Below are 22,915 nucleotides of genomic sequence, written 5' to 3'. Positions count from 1 at the left end.
TTTGCGACTCAAGATAAGAAAGATTAATTAGAGTATATTTTTTTATTGTAACCGACTTGAATTCTACGTTAGACCTGGGTTTCTGCATATATAAAGTACCAGGAGGGGGCCAAGGAGACACCCAACTTAGTTAGAAGTCGCCTAGACACAGTCGCCAGATCGAATCTGTGGCTCTAGCCTCCGCGGCACCCCATTGTAACCGACTCATCAATACAGATCGGACAAGCAGAACGTAGGGGTATTACCTCATCGAGGGCCTTGAACCTGGGTAAACCGTGTTCCCTGTGTCCTTGTTAGCCGACGAGTTCGCCAACACATATACTCGAAATCTTTCCTAGATACAAGTCCACCAATATGGACATTGTCAAAGTCACCCATTCGTCAGCGTGGCGCATCAATTTAGTCGGCACCTCCAATAGTCACCAAAGGGGGGCTAGCGGGGCACCGGATGAAGCTAAAAGGCAGTGCGTGCCACCTCTGTCGGTGAGACAAACCAAATTTGGGGGGTGCGGCTGGGTGCCGGCTCCACCCCAAACGAATTGCTTGTGCTGACGCCCCCCATATGGCCATGCGCCGGATGATTTATGGGGGAGGGGGGGGGACGAGTGTAGATGCTCTAAGAATTCTTTGTTCACTAAGACGGGACAGAGCTCTCTCCCCTATCTCGAAACCATTCCCTATGACCCCGTCTGCTCTCGGCGTCAGACAACATCTCCAACCGGCGGTCCCAAAGGCCCCCAAACAAAATTTGAGGACGTCGGCGCCCAAAAACCGATCCAGCCGTGTCCCTCATTTTCAAAATTGCGCCGGTACTGCCCAATAAATTTGCCGGCGGCCCCAAGACGAACTCAACCCACGGGGAGGCGAGCGCGGGCGCCGGCAAAGCGTTTTATTGCAGCGGGCCCGCCCTGTCAGACGCCATTTATCGCAATCATCGGCATTGCCTTGACTTCCCATGCGAGTTATGACGGTTGCCGAGTCAAAGCGTCATCATGTCTCATCGTCTTCCACGCGGCGCGTCCCCGCGCATTCCCAACGCCATTTCTCGCTGTTTTCACACCCCTGGCGGGTTATCTTCCGCGCCCATAAAAGGCAGCGCCGGACCGGAGAGCTCACCATTCTCCTCGCCGCCCTCGCCAGTTCTCTAGCCCTTCCCCCTTCCCCTCCACATGGCTGACGAAAACCCATGGACCCGCCAGTGGCTGCGCGTCGACGAGGCCGAGGCTTTGGCGCGGGCCGGCTACCCCGCGCGGCCAGACTATCGCCTGACGACCGGCTGGGTCCTTAGCCTGGGCGGCCGACCCGTCGTGCTGCCCTTGCAGGGAGCGAGCCGTCGCGACCCCATCACCGCCCGTTACTATGGCGTGCGGACGGAGGCGCAGCGGGCAATGTCGGAGCGGGACCGCCACACCATCACCGCCTAGGCGCCGTTCTTTGAGGCGGAGCAACGGCGCCGCGTCTAGGATCTTCCGCACCCGACGGTGCGGAACAACATCGAGGGCCGGCGCACCTTCTGGCAACAGCCAGGCCGGACCCTTGACGCGGTGATGGCGCACGTCGTCGTCGGCAACGAGTCGCGCCTCGACGCCGGGGCACCTCGTATAGCGGCCGGCCGGCACCGCTACCTAGGCAGTGGCTCTTCCTCCTCCTCCTCCTCGGCGGCACGCACCCCGGCTCGGGCTCCTCCTCCCGGGCGTGGAAGGCCGCATCGCAGCCACGCGACCACCTCCGGCTAGTCCAGCTAGAGCCAGAGCCAGAATGGGCGTCGGAGGCCGAGTACGAGTGCCACACTCGAGTACTGGCGCGAGGACGACCCGGAGGAGTTCCCGGGCTTTCGCGTCGCCCAGCGTGCCCGCCAGGAGGAGGCGATGGCCGACATCCAAGCCTGGCGCGAGGACGAGGCGGCGAAGGAGAAGGCATCGGCGGCGGCTAAGAAGGCGGTGGTGACGAAGGTGAAGCCGGAGCCCGGCGTCATCGTCCTCGACGACGGCGACATTAACTTTGACGACGACAGCAGCAGTGACAGCTCCTGGATCAAAAGCCTCGACGACTAGGGTTTAAGTTTAATTTTTTTAAATTTTGTAATTTTTTACAAATTTCAATGAAATGTCGCCGGGTTTAATAAAATGTCGCCTAGTTTGAAGAATGTTCGCAAATTCAATGAATTTTTGCCAAGATAAATTTTTAGTATTGGAGGCGTGGCTGGGAAGCGGGGGGCCCTCAAATTAATTTTTGCGTCGGCGCCCCCATACGGCCGAAAAAACTGCCAGGCGGGACGAGTAGAGATGCTCTAACCTTGTAAAAATCAACTCTCAGTCTATTGTTGGTGCTGAAATTATATTTACAAAGATGCAATTTATCAACCTATAGTTTCTGAAATGGTTTTCAAACTCAACTGGATTTTTTTGTCGAAACCAAGGCAAAAACTTTGCCATATTTCATTAATTAAGAAGAAACATGTAGCCTGCCATGAATGTTCAGAACTGAGGGCCACCAATCTTTGTCCGAGTCGAAGCCGTTCCATCGGTCCATATTTAATAAAATGTGAGTGCCAGCCACATTTTATTCTAGCTCCAAATCTGCCTCGAGAACCTGCAATTGAAGAGAAGATGCGTCGTTGATTTTGGCTCCCTCATGCATAGCTGGCAAAGGCCACAATTTGGCCAACCCCTCCTCTAAAGTCTATCTGCAGCCCACATCCTTCATTTTATCTCTGTCTCGACATGACGTGGAGGATCCGCTGATCGTCACCACGAAGGCGAAGAGAGTTTGTTGTTGGAACTTTGTGTTTTTCCAATTCTCCGACCACAAGTACACGTTAAAGGTATTGTCTTCTTCCTTTTGCTTGTGGGTCATGAACTGTTTTTGATCTCTTCGGATCATTGGATAACACTTTTGATCTCTTCGGACGATAGGATAGTACAAACTTCGAAGCCTTGTTTCTTGAGTGACCTCCACGGTGGTCTAGTTACTCACTTTTCCAATCGATCACGATGGACTCGTGGGCCTGATCACCAAAACATCCCAATCCAACGGCTCACTCGGCGCTCTTGGAGGATCCAACGGCGTGGACGAATTATGTCGCAATGTTCTGGGCTTAATTATGGCAACCCGCCGAGTTTATAGATCGTCACATGTAGCATGTAGGCAGGCGCTCCACTCTTCGCAAGCTCACAGTGTGTTCCGCGGCGCCTGCTCTGCTCCTTTGCCATCTTCCCCGTGGTGAGTTCTCCCTCGATCTCCGTTGGTGAAATTGCTGCGACAGGAGAACATTTCATTATGTAATCTAATCTAATCTATTATTACTCCAAACAAATTTTGCATTTGATGGTGATTCGCAGCGCAACCATGGGAACTGGCCCCGGTGCCGTCGCGCTCCACCATCTCCTCCTTCTCTTCCTCTCCGTGGTGCTCTTCCACGCCCTCCTCGCCGCACCGGCGGAGGGCCTGGTCCGCGTCGCGCTGAAAAAGCATCCGGTCGATGAGCACGGTCTCGCCGCCGGAGAGGAAGCCCAGCGCCTTCTCTTGCGGCGGTACGGCCACGTCTTCAACGACGCCTCCGCCGGTGCTTCCTCCAAGCCGTCGACCGCCGCGAAGGGCGGCAGTGTGACCCTGAAGAACTGCCTGAACGCCCAGTACTACGGCGAGGTAGGCATCGGCACGCCGCCGCAGAACTTCACCGTCATCTTCGACACCGGCAGCGCCAACCTCTGGGTGCCCTCCTCCAACTGCTACTTCTCGGTGCGCCCCGTGTTTGCTTGCTGCTGCGGCTTATGGTTTTCTTCTTTACTCAGATTGGTTGTTACGGTGCTAATTTGGAGTGTCTGAAAAAATGATTTTGCTGCAGATTGCATGCTACTTCCACCCGAGGTACAACGCCGGTCAGTCCAAGACGTATAAGAAGAATGGCTTGTGCCATGAGCCTTCCTACTAATATCTTCTCGAGCTCAATATTGTTTACGTTGTGTTTATTTTTGGCAATCGGTGTTATATTTCTAATTTATCTGCCTAGCTACTATCAGTAATTATTATTGTCACAAGTTTTTTATTATCTCAATTACGCATGAATGGAAACTAAGTTTACTTTCTTACCGATGTTCTTGTACAACTGAAACTTCCTGATGTTACATCTAAGACAGAAAATATGTATGCAGGTATTGATGGGGTGTTCAGCCATAATAACTGTCATTGGTACATATGTCTTGGTTTTCTGGAATTATCGTCATTGCTGATTACTGTGTCTCTGGTTACAAAGAAGTTGCTCTTTCAACATTTATTCAGCTCTTTTGCAGTCAGTACATTATTTCAACCGTGACAGATTTGGAATTTAAAACTAATAACATAGAAGATTTTTGTGGTAGGCTGTAGGCAAAAAATTCGCCGTTAAGAAACTTGCATGTTTGCTAAGAGTGCAGCTTACCTCTTTTGTAGAGTGTGCTTAAGGAGAATTAATAACCCACCACCTTTATTTAGAAGAGTAAAAAAAAAATCAAGTATCTCTTCCGGTTATCCTTGAGAGAGGTGTGGCATAACATGCTGTAATCCCTAACACAATGTTCATGTATTGTCTTCAGTTAGAATCCAGGCAAGCAAAATGTCTTTGTTTATTAAATTGTAGCAATCAAATTTAGTTCATGGATATAATCATTTGACCCCTTGGCAGGAAAACATGTGGAAATTCATTATGGGACTGGTGCGATTTCTGGCTATTTAAGCCAGGACAGTGTGCAAGTTGGTGGTGTAGTAGTGAAAAAACAGGTTAGTGCCGGTAACACTAGTGCACACTTATCTGAGTTTACGTGTTCACGCGCCCCATCTGAGAATTTATTGCTTTTTGTGTTACCCTTTAGGATTTTATTGAAGCTACCGGAGAACCAAGTATAACTTTCATGTTTGGAAAATTCGACGGAATTCTAGGTCTTGGGTTTAAGGAGATGTTGTACCTGTCTGGTGAGCAAGGCTGTCTATCCCAGTATCTCAGTTCTGCCTATTTGGTGATGGTGTAACATTAGAGATGAATATTTTCCTTCATGTGCACTGCATATTGTTCCTTTATCTGTGTAGGTTATCATTAAGGCCAGAGTAGCAACATTGCACCGACCACCGAGGGTTCTACTAATTCATTGGCATCATAGAATTGCATATTTTGCAGACCCCTTAGATGTGAAGCATATAACCATATTATATTATACCTGACATCAGAAGCAAATTTATAGGTATAACATGGTTAGCCAAGGTCTGGTTGGTGACCTCATTTTCTCATTCTGGTTCAACCGACATGCTGGTGAAGGACAAGGAGGAGAAATTGTGTTTGGGGGAATTGATCCTAGTCATCACAAGGGAAATCATACATATGTCCCTGTCCCTAAAAAGGGATACTGGCAGGTTAACCTCCTTCAGTTAGTTTAGTAATTTCGAAATTCTGAATGCAAAAGCAGTAGTAACTGGTATGTGCTGATAAATTTTGACTCACTTGCTGCAGTTTGATATGAGTGATGTCTTGATTGGAGGAAACTCCACAGGTACTGGTTTGTCCAAAAAGTAAACAAAAACAAATCCTTATCTTAGCATACCCGTATATAAATGCAAAATGTTTATAATCATTTTGGTTATACCCTCTGTGTTATTAGGATTCTGTAAAGATGGATGCGCAGCAATGGCAGATTCAGGAACTTCGTTGCTTTCTGGTCCCACAGTATGTTGTGAGCTCTTATGCCCATAAAAGGGCTTTACTGCATATAACCCTTGATTTATTGATAACATAAATGAGACGTTCCTTGGCAATCATTTAGGTCACTACGCTTTCGGCCTCAAGTTTTACCTTTTCGTACACGAAATGTGTACTGTAACAAGTAAACTGTATCCTTTGCAGGTACTCTTTGATTGAAAATGAAGGTAATCACGCTTGAAGGGCAAGCGTACTATAGTGAACTAGATGTTTTTGTGGGAATGACGAACTACTTTTAAACGATGTAAAAATATCTTTAGCAATTGCGTGCAAGCTCCTAAAAAGCACTGTATACTCAATAGGTACATTACATAATGTGAAGATTAGTAAAACAGAACCTGAAAGAACCTCTAAAGCATAACATCTGTACTATCCTTGGCTATGCCTGATATTTTCTGCTCTGGTGTGTTTTCCAGTTTTAGCATAATCTTTGCGTCATAGTGAAGCAATATGAAAATATGCAGGCGATAGTTACTCAGATAAATAAAAAGATTGGTGCAACTGGGGTAGTTAGCCAAGAGTGCAAGGCAGTTGTTTCTCAGTATGGGAAACAAATCCTAGATCTCCTGCTAAAGCAGGTTTGCGCATTTCATTAGCTTGCTTTTTGGTTTGATTATTCATATGTTTGCCTTATATAATCCAGTCTTTTGTCGGTCTCGATGCAGATACAGTCGGAAAAAAATATGTTCTTCAGTCGGTCTATGTACGTTTGACGGTGCACATGGCGTAAGGTATGAGTTGTGGAACTCATGTGCTTTTGATATAAAGTATTTCACCCGCAGTAACGTAATAGTGGTCACTTGAGTTCGTGTGCTGCCATTGTTGGTTCTGAGAAAATGTACAATCTTATCGTGAAAGTGTTGAATTGCATGAAGTTGGTTTTGTGTGTTTTATACCATTCACATTGTTTTTCCTGACGTCTTGATGGCTGATGGGTGTCAGTGTTACTCATTGCTGACTTGTGTTCTATGTAATGGAATGGAATGGTAGCGCTGGTATTCAAAGTGTGGTAGATGATAAAGTTTGGGGGTCGAATGATATCTTTAGCAAAGTTACATGCAATATGTGCGAGATGGCTGTTGTATGGATGCAACACCAGCTTGCACAGAATCAAACTCAGGAGTTTGTACTGCAGTACATTAATCAGGTATATCTCCTATCTTCTAATACAATGCAAGAATAATATTGTAACATAGCTCTGTAAACTTTGTCAAACTGGTCCAACTCTGCAGCTATGTGATAGTTTTCCTAGCCCTATGGGAGAATCATCCGTGGACTGCAACAGACTTGCATCCATGCCTGACATCGCCTTCTCCATAGGTGGTAAACAGTTTGTGCTCACACCAGAACAAGTACCGGTTCTTCTCTATGTTTATTACCTTATGCATATTTTATTACTCCCATTTTGTTTGTACCAAACTGATTTTATTTCACTTTTTAATTTCTGTTATTCAGTACATCCTGAAGGTCGGTGAGGGAGTTGCTACCCAGTGCATTAGTGGATTCACAGCTGTGGACATTCCTCCTCCCCGTGGTCCTCTCTGGTAAAATTATGCACCTTTTACGTTCTCGTGGTTTCTTTCCTTTTACTAGCACAAGCACTGTAAGATATTCGACTGTTTCAGATTTGTAAGAGGTGTTCAAGTTTTTCTTCTTTTTTCCTTCCAAAAAAAAAGGTTTTTCTTGTTTTCTGAGATTTATTGCGTGTCTTTGTTGTGCTAACACGTCCTGAATACTGAAGAGGCTCCAAGAACTTGTTGTGCTTGACTCTTACAGTGAGAAGTTGCCGTCGCAGGATCTTAGGCGATATATTCATGGGAGCCTACCACACCGTCTTTGACTATGGCAATCTGAAAGTTGGCTTCGCGGAGGCTGCATAGCGGCGGGGTGTCCCCATGGTGACCGGATGAGCCACAGAGCATGCAGCTTTTCAGTTTGTTTTGGTGTTCGTCGAGCATGTATGTGCATATGTCATCCATGCTTAATAATGTGTGAGGTAATAAACCAGCCTGCTTTGGTTTGTCGGATATGATGAAATGAAGGCAGGCTCTTCAGTTGGGTCCATAAGGTTTGTGTTGGCCTAGCGAGCAACTTGTACTAAGATAGACGATAAAATCAACAGACGGTACGATTAGTATAACACCGGCTGCTCCTTCTACCGGCAGCATTACACCATGACTCGCTACAGGATTGGCATCTCCTGATCCACAAGAACGAATAAAATAGCATGCCCTTTTAAGACGTCGGGAGGATGACACATATGGAGTATTACTCCTTCTCTCCCGGATGAATAACCTTGAATCATCTCGAGGAGAACTTAACTCACATAACAAAAGAAACACACACACACGAACTTAATTGCCACCACCGCCGGCGCCCTTCCCCCTGGCGCTCCGCTCCCGCTCGGCTCTAGCGAACGCCTTGCCGAGCATCTTGAGCTTCCGGCTCTGCGTGGTGATGACGCCCGTGGTGGACGCGGGCGCGTCCGCGAAGATGACCTCGTAGCCGTCCCCGTACGAGTCCATGCCGTCGGCCATGAGCTGCCAGAAGAGCCCGCCCACCATGGGCCCGCCCTTCCTCGCCGACTCGTAGATCTTAGCATACACGGCCCCGAACTGCGCGTCCCGGACGGCGCTGCTGTACCCCGGATCCTTCCACGACTTGCCGAACTCGGCGATCAGCAGCGGCTTCCGCAGCTTCGCCCTCGCGTCCTCCACGTGCGCGTCCAGCCACCGGCCCAGGAAGCCCAGCTGCGCGCTGTCGTCCGAGCCCGGCATCCACTGGTCCGGGTACGAGTGCACGGTGGCGAAGTCGATGCCGGGGGCCATGTTGTTGGCGATGAAGTCGGTGCCGACAAGGTACCCCGACGGGTTCACGGAGGAGGACGCGCCGTAGAAGCCCTCCAGGCCGGCCTCCAGCATGTGGTTGCTGTCCAGGGACTTGACGTGGGCCGCCATCTCCGTGATCCACGACTGGATGGTCCGGCCCGAGAGGTCCGACTGGCACCGGGGCTCGTTCATCAGCTCCCATGCCAGGATCGTCGGGTCGTCCTTGTACGCCACCCCGGTCAGCGTGTTCACCCGGGTCAGCACGGTCTTCGGTTCCATGATGCGAAAGAGAAACATAAAAGTCAGAAGCAGAGCAAAGTTGTCATGAGCCTGCCGGGAGGGTCGATAAAGTTCAGAGATAGCGTAACATGGTGTCGCCGCGACAGTAGAGCACCTGACGGTGCTGAACCGCTGACCCAACCAGTGATGTTTGACTAGTCGTCAGCGAGATACAGACTCCAGACTCCAGACGCATCCAACATTTTTTTTTTCGAAACAAAGTACTAGCGTGTGGTGTGGAACGTTCTCAGAAAGAAATTTACAACAATTGGTACCGTGGTGTGGGGGTACTAGCTAGGTTTGCAGCGTGGTACTGGTACCCCCACACCCCTTGCACTGTTCATTCTGTGCACCGACGAACACTGTGACCGTGTTCTGTCCGCACAAAAAAAAAGCACTGGTACAACTCAAAGCAGCTGCATTGGAGTCTGGATAAGAAATAAGAATACCATATTTTCTGAAAGTTTCTTGTGAACTGTTTTTAGCGGCGCCTGCGCATCATCACGCGCCATTTGAAAGACCAGTTTTTTATATGTCTCCCCGTTATCGCGACCTCGAGCAATGCCATCGTGCAGTACTCCGTATTACTGTAATTGAATATTTTGCCAGCACAGTTCCCAAGATCAAAGCTCGTATTCCAATTGTGGAGCTAATCTTATAATTTCTGCCAGCTTTTCTTTTCTTTGACAAAGGAAGATAGAAACTCACTCTCGTAATGGTCCTAGCCAAGATACGATAAATCACTAGTAGGGTGCCAATTTATATCTAACGACCCGTTGGAAATTACTCAGGATTAATTTATTCATGTTTACCTTGACATGGTTCTTGTAGAAGCCCTTAACAACAGCGTTGGTGAAGAACTCATCATCAGACCCGATGGCCTGCCCCTGCGCTCTTGCCCAGTTCACATACTGCTTCTTCCCTCCAAAACTGTCATAGTTGTTCACAAGGCTTAGTATCACCTTAACCTCATGCTTCCTTACCTCGGACAGCACAAAATCTAAGCCCTGGACAAAGAATCAGAAACAGGGCAAAAAAATTCAGTCTCAAACAAGCACCCCCCAAGAACAGATATATACTCACGGGCAACATACAAAGTGCCAAATTATCGATAACTGAAGTGTCAAATAATCCAAGTAAACGAACGATTCAGTAAATAAAGCAAACAATGTTGCTACGGACAGACCTTGAAGGTGTTCTCGTTGTAGTTGCCGGGGGAGTACTGCAGCGCATTATTGCTGCCGCCGTCGCTGAAGGCCCAGGTCCTGGCGACGGAGAGGCCGCGGGCGGCGGCCTGGCTCAGCGTGGAGGTGACCTTGCCCCTCTGCGCGGGGTCGGCGGCCATTGTCATGAGCCAGTAGGCGTTGAACCCGTTGGCGTAGTACGGGCTGCCGTTGATCACGAAGCGGGTGCCCTGCGCCCTCACGAACCCGCCTCCCGCGGCCTCTGCTCCATGGACGCAGAGTAGCACGAGCAGAGCAACTGCTCCATGGTGAAGCCTCATTTCTTCTCGGTGTTTTGTGCTTCCCTGCTAGCTAGGCTCTCTCTTCTGGATGGCAATGGTGGTGAGGCGAAGCTCGGTGGGTGCTTAAATGGATCAAAACTCACAAGGCTTTACGAGCAGAGTAACAGTAATACTGTCAGTGAGTGATTGATGCCCCTTTCTGTGAGCATACTATGTAGCTGCACCGTATAAAGTTGTGATTAGTTAAGTCGGTGGGAAAGGAGAGAAGGACATTTATTGGCACCTCACATGGGAAGGAAAGAAGATGATGGTACGGTTGCATCGGCAGTGTTACCAAATCTATCTCGAGCCTCGGGAGCCACAAAATGGAGCTCCTACCGGACATCCTCATTTCACGTCTTAAACAACGAGTACATCCTCATTTCCTCGATCTGAATTTATTGAACTTTCTTTTTATTTCTCTAATTCGCAAATCTTTTTTCTAAGAGTTGATTCCAATTTCTATATTGAATTTGATTTCAGATGTTTTCAATTTGATATAGCTCGGACGAATAATCTAATACATAGAAAAGAAATATATATATATTATGAAATATATTAAAGATATAATACTATATATATTAAAGAAATAATAAGGGGACAATACGAATTTATTGGTGTTTTCAATCGATCATTATAGACATTTTTTAAGATTTTTTTTATTTGTTAATAATTTGAGGATTCCTATTTCTCTAAGAACATTATACCAAGAGACAAGGGCAACTCCAGTCACGGGACCTAAGTCAGTGGTCAAGATCAGTTGGGTCGCGACCCCAACAGGTGTGGACCAGTTGTCCGGTTTCCGTCCGTTTGTTACTGCTAGTGTCCCAACGCGGTCACCCATTTGGTCCACTTTATTGGTCACAGACATGCGGGTCAGAAAAGGACAAACGCGGTGCAAAGATTATGTCCATCCAGACTCAAAACCTGGACCAAAATTGAGTCAGAAATGGATCGCGATGGACAAAAAAGCGGACGGTGACCGAAATAGATCGCCGCGTTAGAACGTATTTTTCTCCGTTTAGATCCAACTGACCAGTCCGCGCTAAATGGGTCTTCCGCTGGAGATGGCATCCAAGTCAACGATGACGCAACCAGCCGATGAGATTATGAGGAAGCAATTATACCATCCTTGCCCTCTCTGATATACGATGAAGCAATGATGCATCCCCTGAAAAAGTTAGTTTGTTCCGGCACTCCATGTATTTAGTTTTTGCCTATACCATATCTTCCCAGCAAAGTCGTATGTATGAGAAAGCAATGGTGCACTAATCTGTTCTCTTGCGTATCAGGAAAGGAACGCATTTGCATGTATTATAACCAGCAATTGATGATGCTTAACTGTAGCCATCTAGGCATCGTTTCACATTCTCTACGCAAATGCCGAAGCCGGATTAACTGTAGTACCTAGCCATTTGGCCGTGGCAAGCTTCCTGTACTCTGAAACCAAGATACGTGGACGGAAACTCATTGGCTCGCATGTGGAGGCACATGGGGAGATCGGAATGAAAAGAGAGGCAGTACGTCCTGTACTCCTGTACCCCGGTATGCCGTATGCCGATGGGAACGACGTGCCGACATTGTAGCTAGCTGGTATACGTACTGTAGGTCGTTGGTTGCAACCAATTAATCCAACCGACTTGCTCTTGGTTGCGCACCCGGCGCCCCATTCTATACGCGATAAACAGGCACCCACACGCACGAGCTGCAGGGCCGCGCGCAGCGATGACACCACGGCTGATCCGAGCTGAAAACTCCAACGGTTTTTCCAGGTCTCACAAACGCCGTCCGTACACGCGCCGTTCGTACCTGTAAGAAGATGCTCAAGGAACGTGGTTAGAGCCAAGGCCCAAGGCACCGGCAGTAGCACGGCCCACGCATGGTCCCATCCGCTCCTGTACGCCGCATGTCCATGTGGGGAGAGGGCCGCGTGGAAGCCCGTGAAGTGAAGGCCGTGTCCTGCGTTCGTGGTGCCTCCCTCAGTCCCTCCCATCACCTCCTGCATGCGCACGCGCCACGCGGTACGCGCAGCGCCATCCGCCTCTTGCGCGGGCACGCTCCGTTAGCAAGCCTATCTCCAGTAACAATTCTAATTCATTATTTTTATCAAAATTGGCTAACACATGGGTAAGTAAATCCTCAACCAAATTTTTGACAAGGCTACTATGAGCTCAAACCAAACAGCTCCTTAGCGACTATGCCAGCCCAGTCAATATTCGGTACGCCCGCGGTTCCCTGGGCTGTCCTTTGGTTTACGCGAGGTGTGCAATATTTCGCCCGCGTCAGTTCATTTCTGTGCCCACATGCGGGCGAGAACCTGACGACGAATTCGTTCGCCCAGGATTTGGGGAGCCATCGATTGGGCATGGTGGGTTGGGACACAAAGCAAACCAGCCCTAAAACTCCGACTCTATAATTTCGGTCATCTCTTGTCGCGTACACACTGTTAGAATTTGGTGTTGTGGGCCTGATCAGACCAAACCCAATTTTAATAAATTCTGAAAATCTCAAAGGCCCATTCATGAAGTGGGATGGGGAGAGTGGGAATGGGAATAGTCCCAACTTGCTAGTTTAGAGTGAGTCAGACCAACATATAAGGGATGTTGCTTCTCACGTATTGAGCAAGTGAGCAACGGAAATCCCACACGCGCTCCTCCTCCACCGCTCACCTCGCCTGAACACACGCGTCGCGTTTTGTGGATCGATTTTGAGTTCGAGCCGTGCCGTGCTGGGGCCGGGCTTCTTATCTTTTTGTCACGCGCGCGAGGTATTTTTGGAATCTATTACGGACACGTGCAGATTTTGTGGAGTCGGTTCAGGTTTCCTAAACCGAACCGACCTATACCTGCGTGACTACTGTATATACAGCCGCCCCGTCCCTCCGATCCGTACGCAACACAACCGAGCTAGGGTTTCGCCTGTCTCTCGCTTTTGCGCCGTCGTCGTAGTCTACTCCATCCCGAGCGCCGGTGTGCACCAGTGATCCGGAGAGCAGGTCTCCGGAACCTTTCGTCTTTGCGATCCTGTACGGGAGAGGGCAAATAAGATTTTTGGGAATGCCTTCTTGAACCGGCGGGTGCGCGACGCGCCGCCGTCTTCTTTGTCAACAACTTCATCAAGGGAACGCAACAGCAACGGCTTCCTCTCCACCGCAACAGTATGTCATTGTGATTCGATCTATTGTTTACTTATGTTCTGCGAGTTCATATTGCCGTTCGTTGGGCTGTTTAATACTTCTAGTATTTTCGAGATGCATTTGTTAGTTGCTACTGTCGTCATGATCTATATTTTGGAATTATTCATTGAATTGTTATTCTCGAAATTTCTTAATTTTCCAACAATCCAAAATTCTTATTGTAGGCAATTTCTTGATTTAACTATGGGTTTAGCCGATGCATTGAAGCCGGATAAATTTTCCGGGGTGTACTTCAAGAGATGGCAATTAATGGCCATGCTCTGGTTGCAGATTCTGAAAGTATTATGCGTGACAGAAAGCAAACCAGAGGGAGATTTATCTGAGGAAACTCAAAAAAAATTCCAGAATGCCAATGTGGCCTTTAGAGGATGCATTCTGAGTGTTCTTTCTGACCGTCTTTGTGATGTGTATACGCACATAGAAGACGGGAAGGAGCTGTGGGATGCACGGGATGCTAAATTCGGTGCAACTGATGCAGGCAGTGAACTGTATACCATGGAGTCGCTGAACGACTACAAGATGGTGGATAACCATTCTGTAGTTGAACAGGCGCATGAGATACAGATCATTGTGAGAGAGCTCAAGCTTCTCAAGTGTGAATTGCCCGACAAGTACGCGGCTGGATGCATTATTGCAAAGTTACCTCCTGCGTGGAGAAGTTTTGCCACGTCTCTGAAACACAAGAGCCAGGAGATAAGTTGAACAACTGATAGCGTCTCTTGATGTTGAAGAGAAAGCTCGGGCTAAGGACACCACTGAGAAGGCTGCTGATATTCCGTCTAACGCCAATATGGTACAGAGGAATTTTCGCGGCAACGGAAAGAACAAAGTGAAGAAATCCGCTGTTGTTAACAACAACAAGCCTGCGCAGACTACTACATTCAAGAAGAAGAAGAAAGTAAACAAAGGCGAGATGAATTGTTTCACCTGTAGAGAGCTCGGCCACTTTTCCATAGACTATCCTGATCGTGCAGATCGGAGAGGGAAAAAGGGGGCAGAAGACTGTCAACGTCGTGACCGCTAGCAACACTGACACGTACGGTATTTTACCTACTGTTCTTTCAGTGTTTCAATCTCCATGTTGGTGGATTGATACGGGTGCTAATGTTCATGTATGTTCGGACATCTCTTTGTTTACTTCTTACCAGCATGGAAGAGATTCAACCGTCTTGATGGGGAACGGGTCGCATGCAGCTGTTCGTGGTGTTGGTACGGTCGATCTGAAGTTTACTTCGGGGAAGATCGTACGGTTAAGGAACGTGATGCATTGTAACGGTCTGAGACCAACCATTTTCCTTTTAAGCTCTTTTAGACTGTTTTGTAATTTAATTATCTTCATCATCTTGTCATGCTCATGTCATCATCGATATACGTGATGCATTGTAACGGCCCGAGACCAACCATTTTCCTTTTAAGCTCTTTTAGACTGTTTTGTAATTTAATTATCTTCATCATCTTGTCATGCTCATGTCATCATCGATATATTGCCATGTCATTAGCATCATGTCACATGAAACCATATTCATTTGCACGAAGCTGTCTTTAATGTGCTTGCCTTTTCGCGTGTGCGAAAGCCTAAAACTATTTTTGTAGAAATTCTATTTTGGTTTAACAAATTACTTCCGAGTTTTATTAGACCTAGCCTCTCGTCTCTTAATTTGTCACGAAAATATAAATTAATAAAACCCGTATTTTTGTTTGAGACTTTTGTTGGCCCAAAAGCCCACTAAGCCAAACCCACCGTAAAGCTATCTTGATCCCTTCTTTCTTTTTCTTTCTCTTTATTTCTTTTCCTCCTCCGCCGCCAGCCTTCTCCCCTTCTTCTTCCTTCACCCAGGCGCCTCCCTCTCTGCCACTGCTCCATCTCCATGGCCGCCCCCCCCCTCTCTCTCTCTCCCTGGTCGAGCTCCCTTCCCCGCGGCCTTCTCCCCCGCCCGAGCGCCTCCTCTGTCCCGCGCCGCCAAGCTTCCTCCCCGCCTAGCTCCTTGCCGCGAGCCCTACTGCCCGCGCCTCTCCACCACGCCGGCGATCGCCCCTGCGCGAGCTCCGCCGCCACCACCTCGCCTCGCGCCCGGCGCCTCCCCTTGCTCCTGGCCGCCTCTCCCCGTCGCTCGCCTGCCCGCACCTCCACCTCGCCGGCCCGCGCGCCTTCCTTCCCCGAGCGCCGCCTCCCTTGCTCCTCTGCCTGCTGCACCCCGCCGGCGAGAAGCACCCCTCGCTGCCGACCTCCAGCGCCCCAGAACCCCTATGCGCCGGCGCCACCTCCACGCGCGCGCCACGCCGCCTCTCCCCGTCGCCGCGCCTGCTGCCTTGAGGCGCTCTGCCCGCGACCAGCCCCTCCCTGTCCTGCTGCCCGTGTGCTGCTCTGCTTGCTCGTGGCCAAGCCCAAGCCGAGCCCCCTTCTGGCCGTCTCCAAGCCCAAGTACAGCATGCCCGTGGCCTTCTTCTTTTTCCCTTTCTTTTCTGTTTTTCTAAAAATGTTTTCCTTATGTGTGGGCCCCGTTTGTCAGCCGCTGTGCTGCTGATCGCTTGTCGCTCCGTGTCGAGTCGCCTCGCTGTTGCGTCCACGCGTGTTGCTGCTGCCGCACTTGGTCGACACCGTGGAGACCAACACCGCCTTGAACCACTTGCCGTGAACCACTACTTCGCCTACGACGGCTACATTGTTTACAACTACTTCGTCTACGTTGGCTACTTTCTCTACATCGCGACATCGCACGTGTCCAAGGTATAACGAGCGACCGTCCCATGGTGTAGGCTCGTAGGTTGCGATCGATGATATGCATGTGTTGTATGAGATGTCCTTGTTTGTATCGATAATATTAGTTGCAGGTACGTCAATGCCACCGGCGTGTGCAACCATGCCACCGGCGTGTGCAACCTCGACCGAGTTGTTTTTTCTTTGTAGTGTTCTTGTTTAAATCATATCTTTTGCATACCTTGTCCGAATCATGAAAACTTTATATGTAAATTGATCAGAAAAATGCAAGGAATATTAATATGGCATTTGTTTTTCCATTTGAACTTGATATCTTCAAATCTGTATAAACAGTAGTTTAAATCCATTTGAAACTTGTTTAATTCATACAAGTTGTTTTCTAACTCCAAAATTGGTAAGCCTTATATGCATTTTGATCACCAAGACCTGCCGAACCTGTTCATGGCATTGTCATTCATGGTTGAGCAACTGTAACCTACTGTTTAGTATGAAACACCTTACCTCCTGCTTATGGAGTTGGAATTCCATTGCTTTAGGAATTCCAATCCATTTAATATGATTAGTGTATCATCTACTCACTTGCTGTTAAGATGTCATGCATCATCCTTGGATTGCGCATTTAACATTACCATGTGTATCTTGTATGCTTATACTTTCCTTTATGTGGTGTATTTGCTTCTTCCTCGCTAGTCTTCGGTTCCTACGACGACGACTACACTTGTGTTCTTCTTTCAGGATTCTTGCTCAATTCCGGGCAATTGAGTACTCTAGGCAAGCAGTTATTCCTTGACCATGTTGATTCTACATATTGCTTCTCCCTCAATCTTTCATTAAGTTACGATCTCAGTCTTGTCACGATGCCTCTAGGTTGCATAGCTTATTAGTCAGCGCTACTTATTGCCCTATGTCTTGTTACTTGTCCTATTACCATGTCACATGTTTGTTGTTGTCCTAGTTGGTCATTAGATGTCATGCTTAGTTGCGAGTCTACTGTCCTTATATCTGGGGTTCCACAATTGCTACATCCACATGCTACTTTATGTTTTAATTACATTCTTAAAACTGTGATATGATATTAAACTGTAACAAGGCAACGATAGGAGGCCGTGCTCTAACGCATTGGTGATTTGTTCCATTTGCGTCGACCTAAGGACTAAGTTCTCGTTTTCGCCGATCCAAGAAACTTCGCGCTAACCGCTCGTGGGAGAATATATGGGTTCCCTCTCGACTTAGTACTTGATCCTCAGCTCTTCCAGGGGCCACATAGTTCGGACGTTCCATTTGACATTTGCATTGCATGCACACAGAGATTCGTGGAGACTTGTTGGTGACTTTGCATTCATATAGGATTGCGGCACTAGTCTGGAGTGGTCATCCTGCGGGCCCTGAACCACTACCAGCTGTCCACGCAACTCTTGAGTCCGTACGACACTTCGGCCGGGCTCGCGTTTCGGATAGACTCAGTTGGGTTGGTCCCCTGGATTAGTTGTGGGGCTTGGAAACGTCGTGTCGTCCAATCCTGCCGACACACGTCTTTGTGTGTTCCTACTCGAGTGGCAATAAGGGTTGGACGAACGTGTACGGGTAATTGGCACACCCTGCAGGGATAAATATTTCGGAAAGCCGTGTCCGCAGTTATGGACGACTTGGTTGGTCATTACTTGATCATAGAGAACTTAACCAACTTAATCTCAAAAACTTGAGTAGTAATTAGCCTTAATCATGGATATGCTTAAAACTGTTTAAGTGTGAGTGTCCTTTGGATTGCTTCCTGACAGGGTATTGAGGGGGTGATATGAGGATTGTGTTGTTTGGTGTTTAGTAAATAGGTTAATCACCTCACTTAGTAGACGCTTCTTATCCTCTACTTAGATGATGTCATTAGTGTGTCTCTCTAGATATATTGCTGCTGCATAACCCCAACATATTTATCCATCCTTTGAGACTTGTTGCATAATTAGATTAGTTCGCCCCGTAAGTCTTGCGAGTACTTTGTACTCAGTTACTTTGCAACGTTGTTTTCTTCAGAGGTTCCAGCAGAGAAGGTGAGCCGCTAGCTTCTTCGTGGAGCACGACGTTGGATTCGATGTTTAGCCAGGAGATCCAGATCAGGGTTCTGAGACTCGTGGCGGGTTTTGTTCCAGCTTCCAGCCTCTTCAGGCCATGCTGTATTCTTGTCCGTACTCGGGCATAATTCGACTTCCGCTGATGTAATGATGAAATGTTGGGACATGTGTCCTCTGTTTGTAATAATTGTTATTCTGCTCCTTGTATGAGCTTTGTAATTACTGTCTTCTGTAGAGTTTTGGTAATGATATTCATGTTGCAAAACCCTGCGATGAGCACATTAATGCATGTATGTATTAAAGTGTTTATAGTAGGTTAAGAACCTGAGCCTTGAATTATGCAAAGGTTAGCAATTTGGGGCTAAATTGTATAATTCCGGTCCCGGGGTCTTACAACTTGGTATCAGAGCTAAACTGACTGTAGGATTCCCTGGTTACTTTTGGTCGAAGTTTAGTCTAGAAATCTATTTTGTTCCTCTAAACTATTTAAAAATGTGAAAATAGGCTATATTTTTTTTCTTGCCCACCCACCCACCCTTCTTGTTTTCCGAAAAGTTCCCTCTCGCCTAAGTTTTGCAAAATAAGTATCTTGTTGGTTTTTCCTGTAGTTCCTAAGGTGGTGTCTTTTCTCGTCTCTTCTTTTGCTTCAAGACAGATGAAGACCTTCTACTTCCTCTTCTAGCTGGTGGTTCTATAGGTGTTATAGACCAAACTTTTCTTCTCTTTCGCTCGTCTCCTTCTTTTCTTCTTGACTCCCCGACTTGCCTTCTTTTTAGATGGCTTCGTCTTCTTTTAATTGACTTCGTCAGGTTGTCCGATTCGACTCGCTGCGAGAACAACGCTGGTCTTTTCGCCATGCCGCGTAACGCAATGAGTACATCAACCTGTTCTTTCCAGCCTCTTTCTGGCATTCTATATTTGTTATAGAATTTGCTTTTCTACCTTGGCTTTTGCCTTCCTTTTAACGACTTCATGGATCGCCTTCTTCTAGGTTGGTTGTTTCACATGTTGTTCCTTTGCCCGTTGAGTCAATATCTTTTGTCATCCAGCTACATTTTGCGATGCCTTGGATTACATCGGATTTTGTTGGAAATCTTAGTACGTTGTGTACGAAGATTACCTTGATCTCAACCAGGATATGTATTGTGTAGTGGTTTACATCTAAGACGATTAGCCGTCTGACGCAACACCACTTCATGTTTTTCGTGGCATTGGATCATATCGTTGAGATTATTGTCATGCCATCCACATCTTCCTTACCCTGCTGCGTACGAAGTACCTCAGTATGGAGAAGTCAGTTTTCAAAATGCATTCCTAGGAAATACATTCATGAAGGGAGACTTTACTTCAGATTGTGCAAAGAGGCTAAGGATCATCTGATCTATGTTGAGAGCATAGCTAAGTTTGCACATGATGAAGGTTGGATCAACCAGAATTTGCATTTCTAGCTTGGTCACACCCGTGAACGACAATGGAATGCTCTGTTTGATTGTTATTTACTATAGACGTCGGGTTTTTCTTTAAGGATGTGTTTTACCCTGAGAAACCCTAGTTCTCGTTTCCAACAAGTTGCTTGATGTTGGTGGTTTTATCTTTGAGCGTGGCTTTCTCACCATACTCACAGCTACACCCATCATCTTTCGTGTTTCTATGGCAAGTAAACGCCTTACGGTGTTCATTTTACCATGAGACCACAGCCAATTCCAAATGTGTGCGTAACGCTTGATCCTCGTTACTGGGATTCATGTATCCATAGCAATTGTGTACTACTATCCGTGCGAGATGTGATGCATAATTGATGTTATGGATCAAGTTTATCTTTTGATGAACTCGGATCTTTCTTTTCAACCTTGTGCGTACGACTTTGTATCAGTGGTACAACTTGGAACTAGACTATAACTTGGCATTTTTTTTTTTGCAATGTCACTTATGGTCGCTTTCCTTTCTTGTTTTGTCACTCATGCATTATGCAAAAGTTGGCAAACAAACCTCTCCAATCCCTGGAGCATTCTTCTGTGTATGAATTGCATCTAGATTTTTTCCCAAGCTTCTTTTTTGTTCTCACCCGGAGCTCAGATCAAGACTTCCAAAGCTTAACCTCCGTTTGGAATCTGTCTTGCTTTGACTTTCTTGCTTCTCGTTTTTTCCAACTCTTGAACCTATACCGGCGTTTTGTGACTTTCTGAATGTTTTTCTTGAAGATTTGCTAGGCATTCCGTCTAACAAAGCAGTCGAGTTTGTTATCAAACTAGAATCAGGTTTAACTCCAATTTTCCAATCGGCCTTGCAAGATGTTCCCCAATAACTTGTAAAGCTCAAGAATGAATTAGAAGACTTCGAACTTAAAGGCTACTTCCGACTTAGTTCTTATCCTTGGATTTATCCACTCTGTTTGTGCAGAAGGGGAATAAAACCAAGTGCATGTGCATTGATTATCGTCCTCTTAATCAGCGTACAATTAAGAACAAGTATCATCTCCCGCGCATCAACGATCTTTTGATCAGCTGTCTAGTGCATAAATCTCTTTCTAAACTTGATTTGAGAATGTGTTACCATAAACTCAAAATCCGAATGAGGACATTCCAAAGACTTCCTTCCATCACTCGTTTTGGTCTTTACGAGTACACATTCATGTCTTTTGGTCTCACCAATGCTTCATCAACCTTCTACTGTCTCTTGAACTTTGTCTTTTTGGAATAGACATTCTTCGTGGTCCTCTTCAACGACGTCCTCAAGCACTCCAATCCGAAGAACATCATATCTTGCTGAAGATCTCTTTATTGTTCTATCCAAGCTTTTTGCACCATCTCTCTGCCTTTGTAAATTCCAAGAGTTAAGTTGCTCAATCCACCTATTCATGTACAAAGTTGATAGTTTGGGTGCGAGATGGATTGGCCCCCATATCGACCACTCTTATTATTAGCTCTTGTTACGTTGGACCGATGTGTGGTTTAATTTAGGTAAATTCTGGCTTCCTGAAGTTCTAACTTCCCAAAGGTCGCCTTCCTTTAGCTATTATCTTCAAAAAGGATAACTGTTTCCTTTGGACCTCACAGTGCGATGAGTTTCCATATCTTGAAAGATAAGCTTCCTAATCCACAGTTTTTCCCAGAATTGTAACCTAACTCGGATACCCTTCTCTAGTTCTAGCTCCTTTAGACTCTTCAAGCTCTTTTCGGATCTTTTGAGATGTTTCTCACTAAGGTCTAGGCGCCATTCTCTTCCAAGATCATAAATAAGTTGTGGCGTATGCGTCTCGCCAACTTCGTTTTCACAAACACAGAACTATCCGACTCATGATCTTAGTAGTTCCAAGGTCAACGTTCCAATTCCCAAGAAACGCAAGCTCGGACCGAAGACAGTGGATTGTATCTTTCTAGGCTATGCTTAGTGGAGCGTGGGTTATAAATTCTTAGTAGTTAAATCTGAGGTACCTGATATGCATGTTGATACTATTATGGAATCTCGTGATGCAACATTTTTGAGAATATTTTTCCTATGAAAGATATGCATAGCATTGCTAGAATTTCTTCTGAAATATTACCTGAGTCTAGCATACCTGAATGTAATACATCTGATAATGAATCTGAACATCATGAGGATGATGTTGAGAAGGATGACAACGAATCTCCTTCCAGGAGTAAGAGACGAAGGATTGCAAAATCCTTCGGTGATGACTTCGTTGTGTACCTTGTAGAGGATACTCCTAAAACCATTGCAGAGGCATATGCATCTCTGGATGCAAATGACTGGAAAGAAGCTGTCCAGAGTGAGATGGACTCCATTCTTTCTAATGGGACTTGGAAGCTATCTGAACGACCCCACGATTGTAAGCTAGTAGGCTACAAGTGGGTGTTCAAGAAGAAGCTAAGGCCTGACGGTACTATTGAAAAGTATAAGGCACGGCTTGTGGCGAAAGGCTACTCCTAGAAACAAGGCGAAGATTACTTTGACACCTATTCACCCGTTGATAGACTTACTACCATTCGAGTACTACTATCCCTGGCTGCCTCCTATGGTCTTGTCGTTCATCAAATGGACGTAAAGACGGCTTTCGTTAACGGAGAGTTGAAAGAGGAAATTTACATGGAACAACCAGATGGAATTGTGATAAAGAGTGAAGTGAGAAAGGTGTGCAAGTTACTAAAATCTTTGTATGGACTAAAACAAGCACCTAAGCAATGGCACGAGAAGTTTGACAGAACTTTAACTTCTGCAGGCTTTGTTAGTAATGAGGCTGATAGATGTGTGTACTATCGCCATGGTGAGGGTGAAGGTGTTATTTTGTGTTTGTACGTGGATGATATTCTGATTTTTGGTACAAACATAAAAGTGATAAATGAGGTCAAGTCGTTTCCGTAAATTGCTTTGATATGAAAGATCTGGAGAGGCTGATGTTATTCTTAACATTAAGCTGGTTAAAGATGAGAGTGGAATTACTTTGTTGCAATCCAACTATGTTGAGAAGGTCTTGAGTCGCTTCGGTTTTACTGACAGCAAACCTTCACCAACACTGTATGACCCTAGCGTGATACTCAGAAAGAACAATGGAGGAGGGAAAAATCAATTGAGATACTCTCAAATAATCGATTCCC

At 46.6% G+C, this 22,915-nt stretch overlaps 3 protein-coding genes across 4 annotated transcripts; 2 read left to right on the top strand and 1 right to left on the bottom strand.

The window, feature by feature from the left end:
• The first annotated feature begins 3,013 nt into the window (after window positions 1-3,013).
• On the top strand, window positions 3,014-7,792 carry LOC100821194 (aspartic proteinase oryzasin-1). Its single transcript, XM_024459050.1, has 15 exons — window positions 3,014-3,222; window positions 3,342-3,741; window positions 3,848-3,908; window positions 4,664-4,758; window positions 4,851-4,950; window positions 4,982-4,994; window positions 5,217-5,385; window positions 5,483-5,522; window positions 5,631-5,695; window positions 6,193-6,308; window positions 6,397-6,459; window positions 6,719-6,875; window positions 6,961-7,080; window positions 7,184-7,272; window positions 7,524-7,792. Exons 1-15 carry the CDS (start codon window positions 3,104-3,106, stop codon window positions 7,606-7,608), a joined length of 1,692 nt encoding a protein of 563 aa, XP_024314818.1. The 5' UTR covers window positions 3,014-3,103; the 3' UTR covers window positions 7,609-7,792.
• Window positions 7,793-7,840: 48 nt separating this feature from the next.
• On the bottom strand, window positions 7,841-10,531 carry LOC100846205 (mannan endo-1,4-beta-mannosidase 1). Its single transcript, XM_003569456.4, has 3 exons — window positions 10,022-10,531; window positions 9,648-9,842; window positions 7,841-8,823 (listed from the first exon to the last, which is right to left on the bottom strand). The coding sequence occupies exons 1-3, from the start codon at window positions 10,337-10,339 to the stop codon at window positions 8,083-8,085; spliced, it is 1,254 nt and encodes a 417-aa protein (XP_003569504.1). The 5' UTR covers window positions 10,340-10,531; the 3' UTR covers window positions 7,841-8,082.
• Window positions 10,532-15,575: 5,044 nt separating this feature from the next.
• LOC112270802 lies at window positions 15,576-18,335 on the top strand. Of its 2 annotated transcripts, none has more exons than XM_024459049.1 (3): window positions 15,576-15,957; window positions 16,046-16,263; window positions 18,283-18,335. In XM_024459049.1, exons 1-3 carry the CDS (start codon window positions 15,783-15,785, stop codon window positions 18,301-18,303), a joined length of 414 nt encoding a protein of 137 aa, XP_024314817.1. In that variant the 5' UTR covers window positions 15,576-15,782; the 3' UTR covers window positions 18,304-18,335. The 2 variants fall into 2 exon arrangements, with proteins under 2 accessions (XP_024314817.1, XP_024314816.1); XM_024459048.1 differs by lacking the exon at window positions 18,283-18,335 and adding an exon at window positions 16,945-17,596.
• The last annotated feature ends 4,580 nt before the right edge of the window (window positions 18,336-22,915 follow it).

The sequence above is a fragment of the Brachypodium distachyon genome, chromosome 2, assembly GCF_000005505.3.
Source record: "Brachypodium distachyon strain Bd21 chromosome 2, Brachypodium_distachyon_v3.0, whole genome shotgun sequence".
In the NCBI taxonomy this organism is placed as follows: domain Eukaryota; kingdom Viridiplantae; phylum Streptophyta; class Magnoliopsida; order Poales; family Poaceae; genus Brachypodium; species Brachypodium distachyon.
This window is presented reverse-complemented; position numbering and strand designations above follow the sequence as displayed.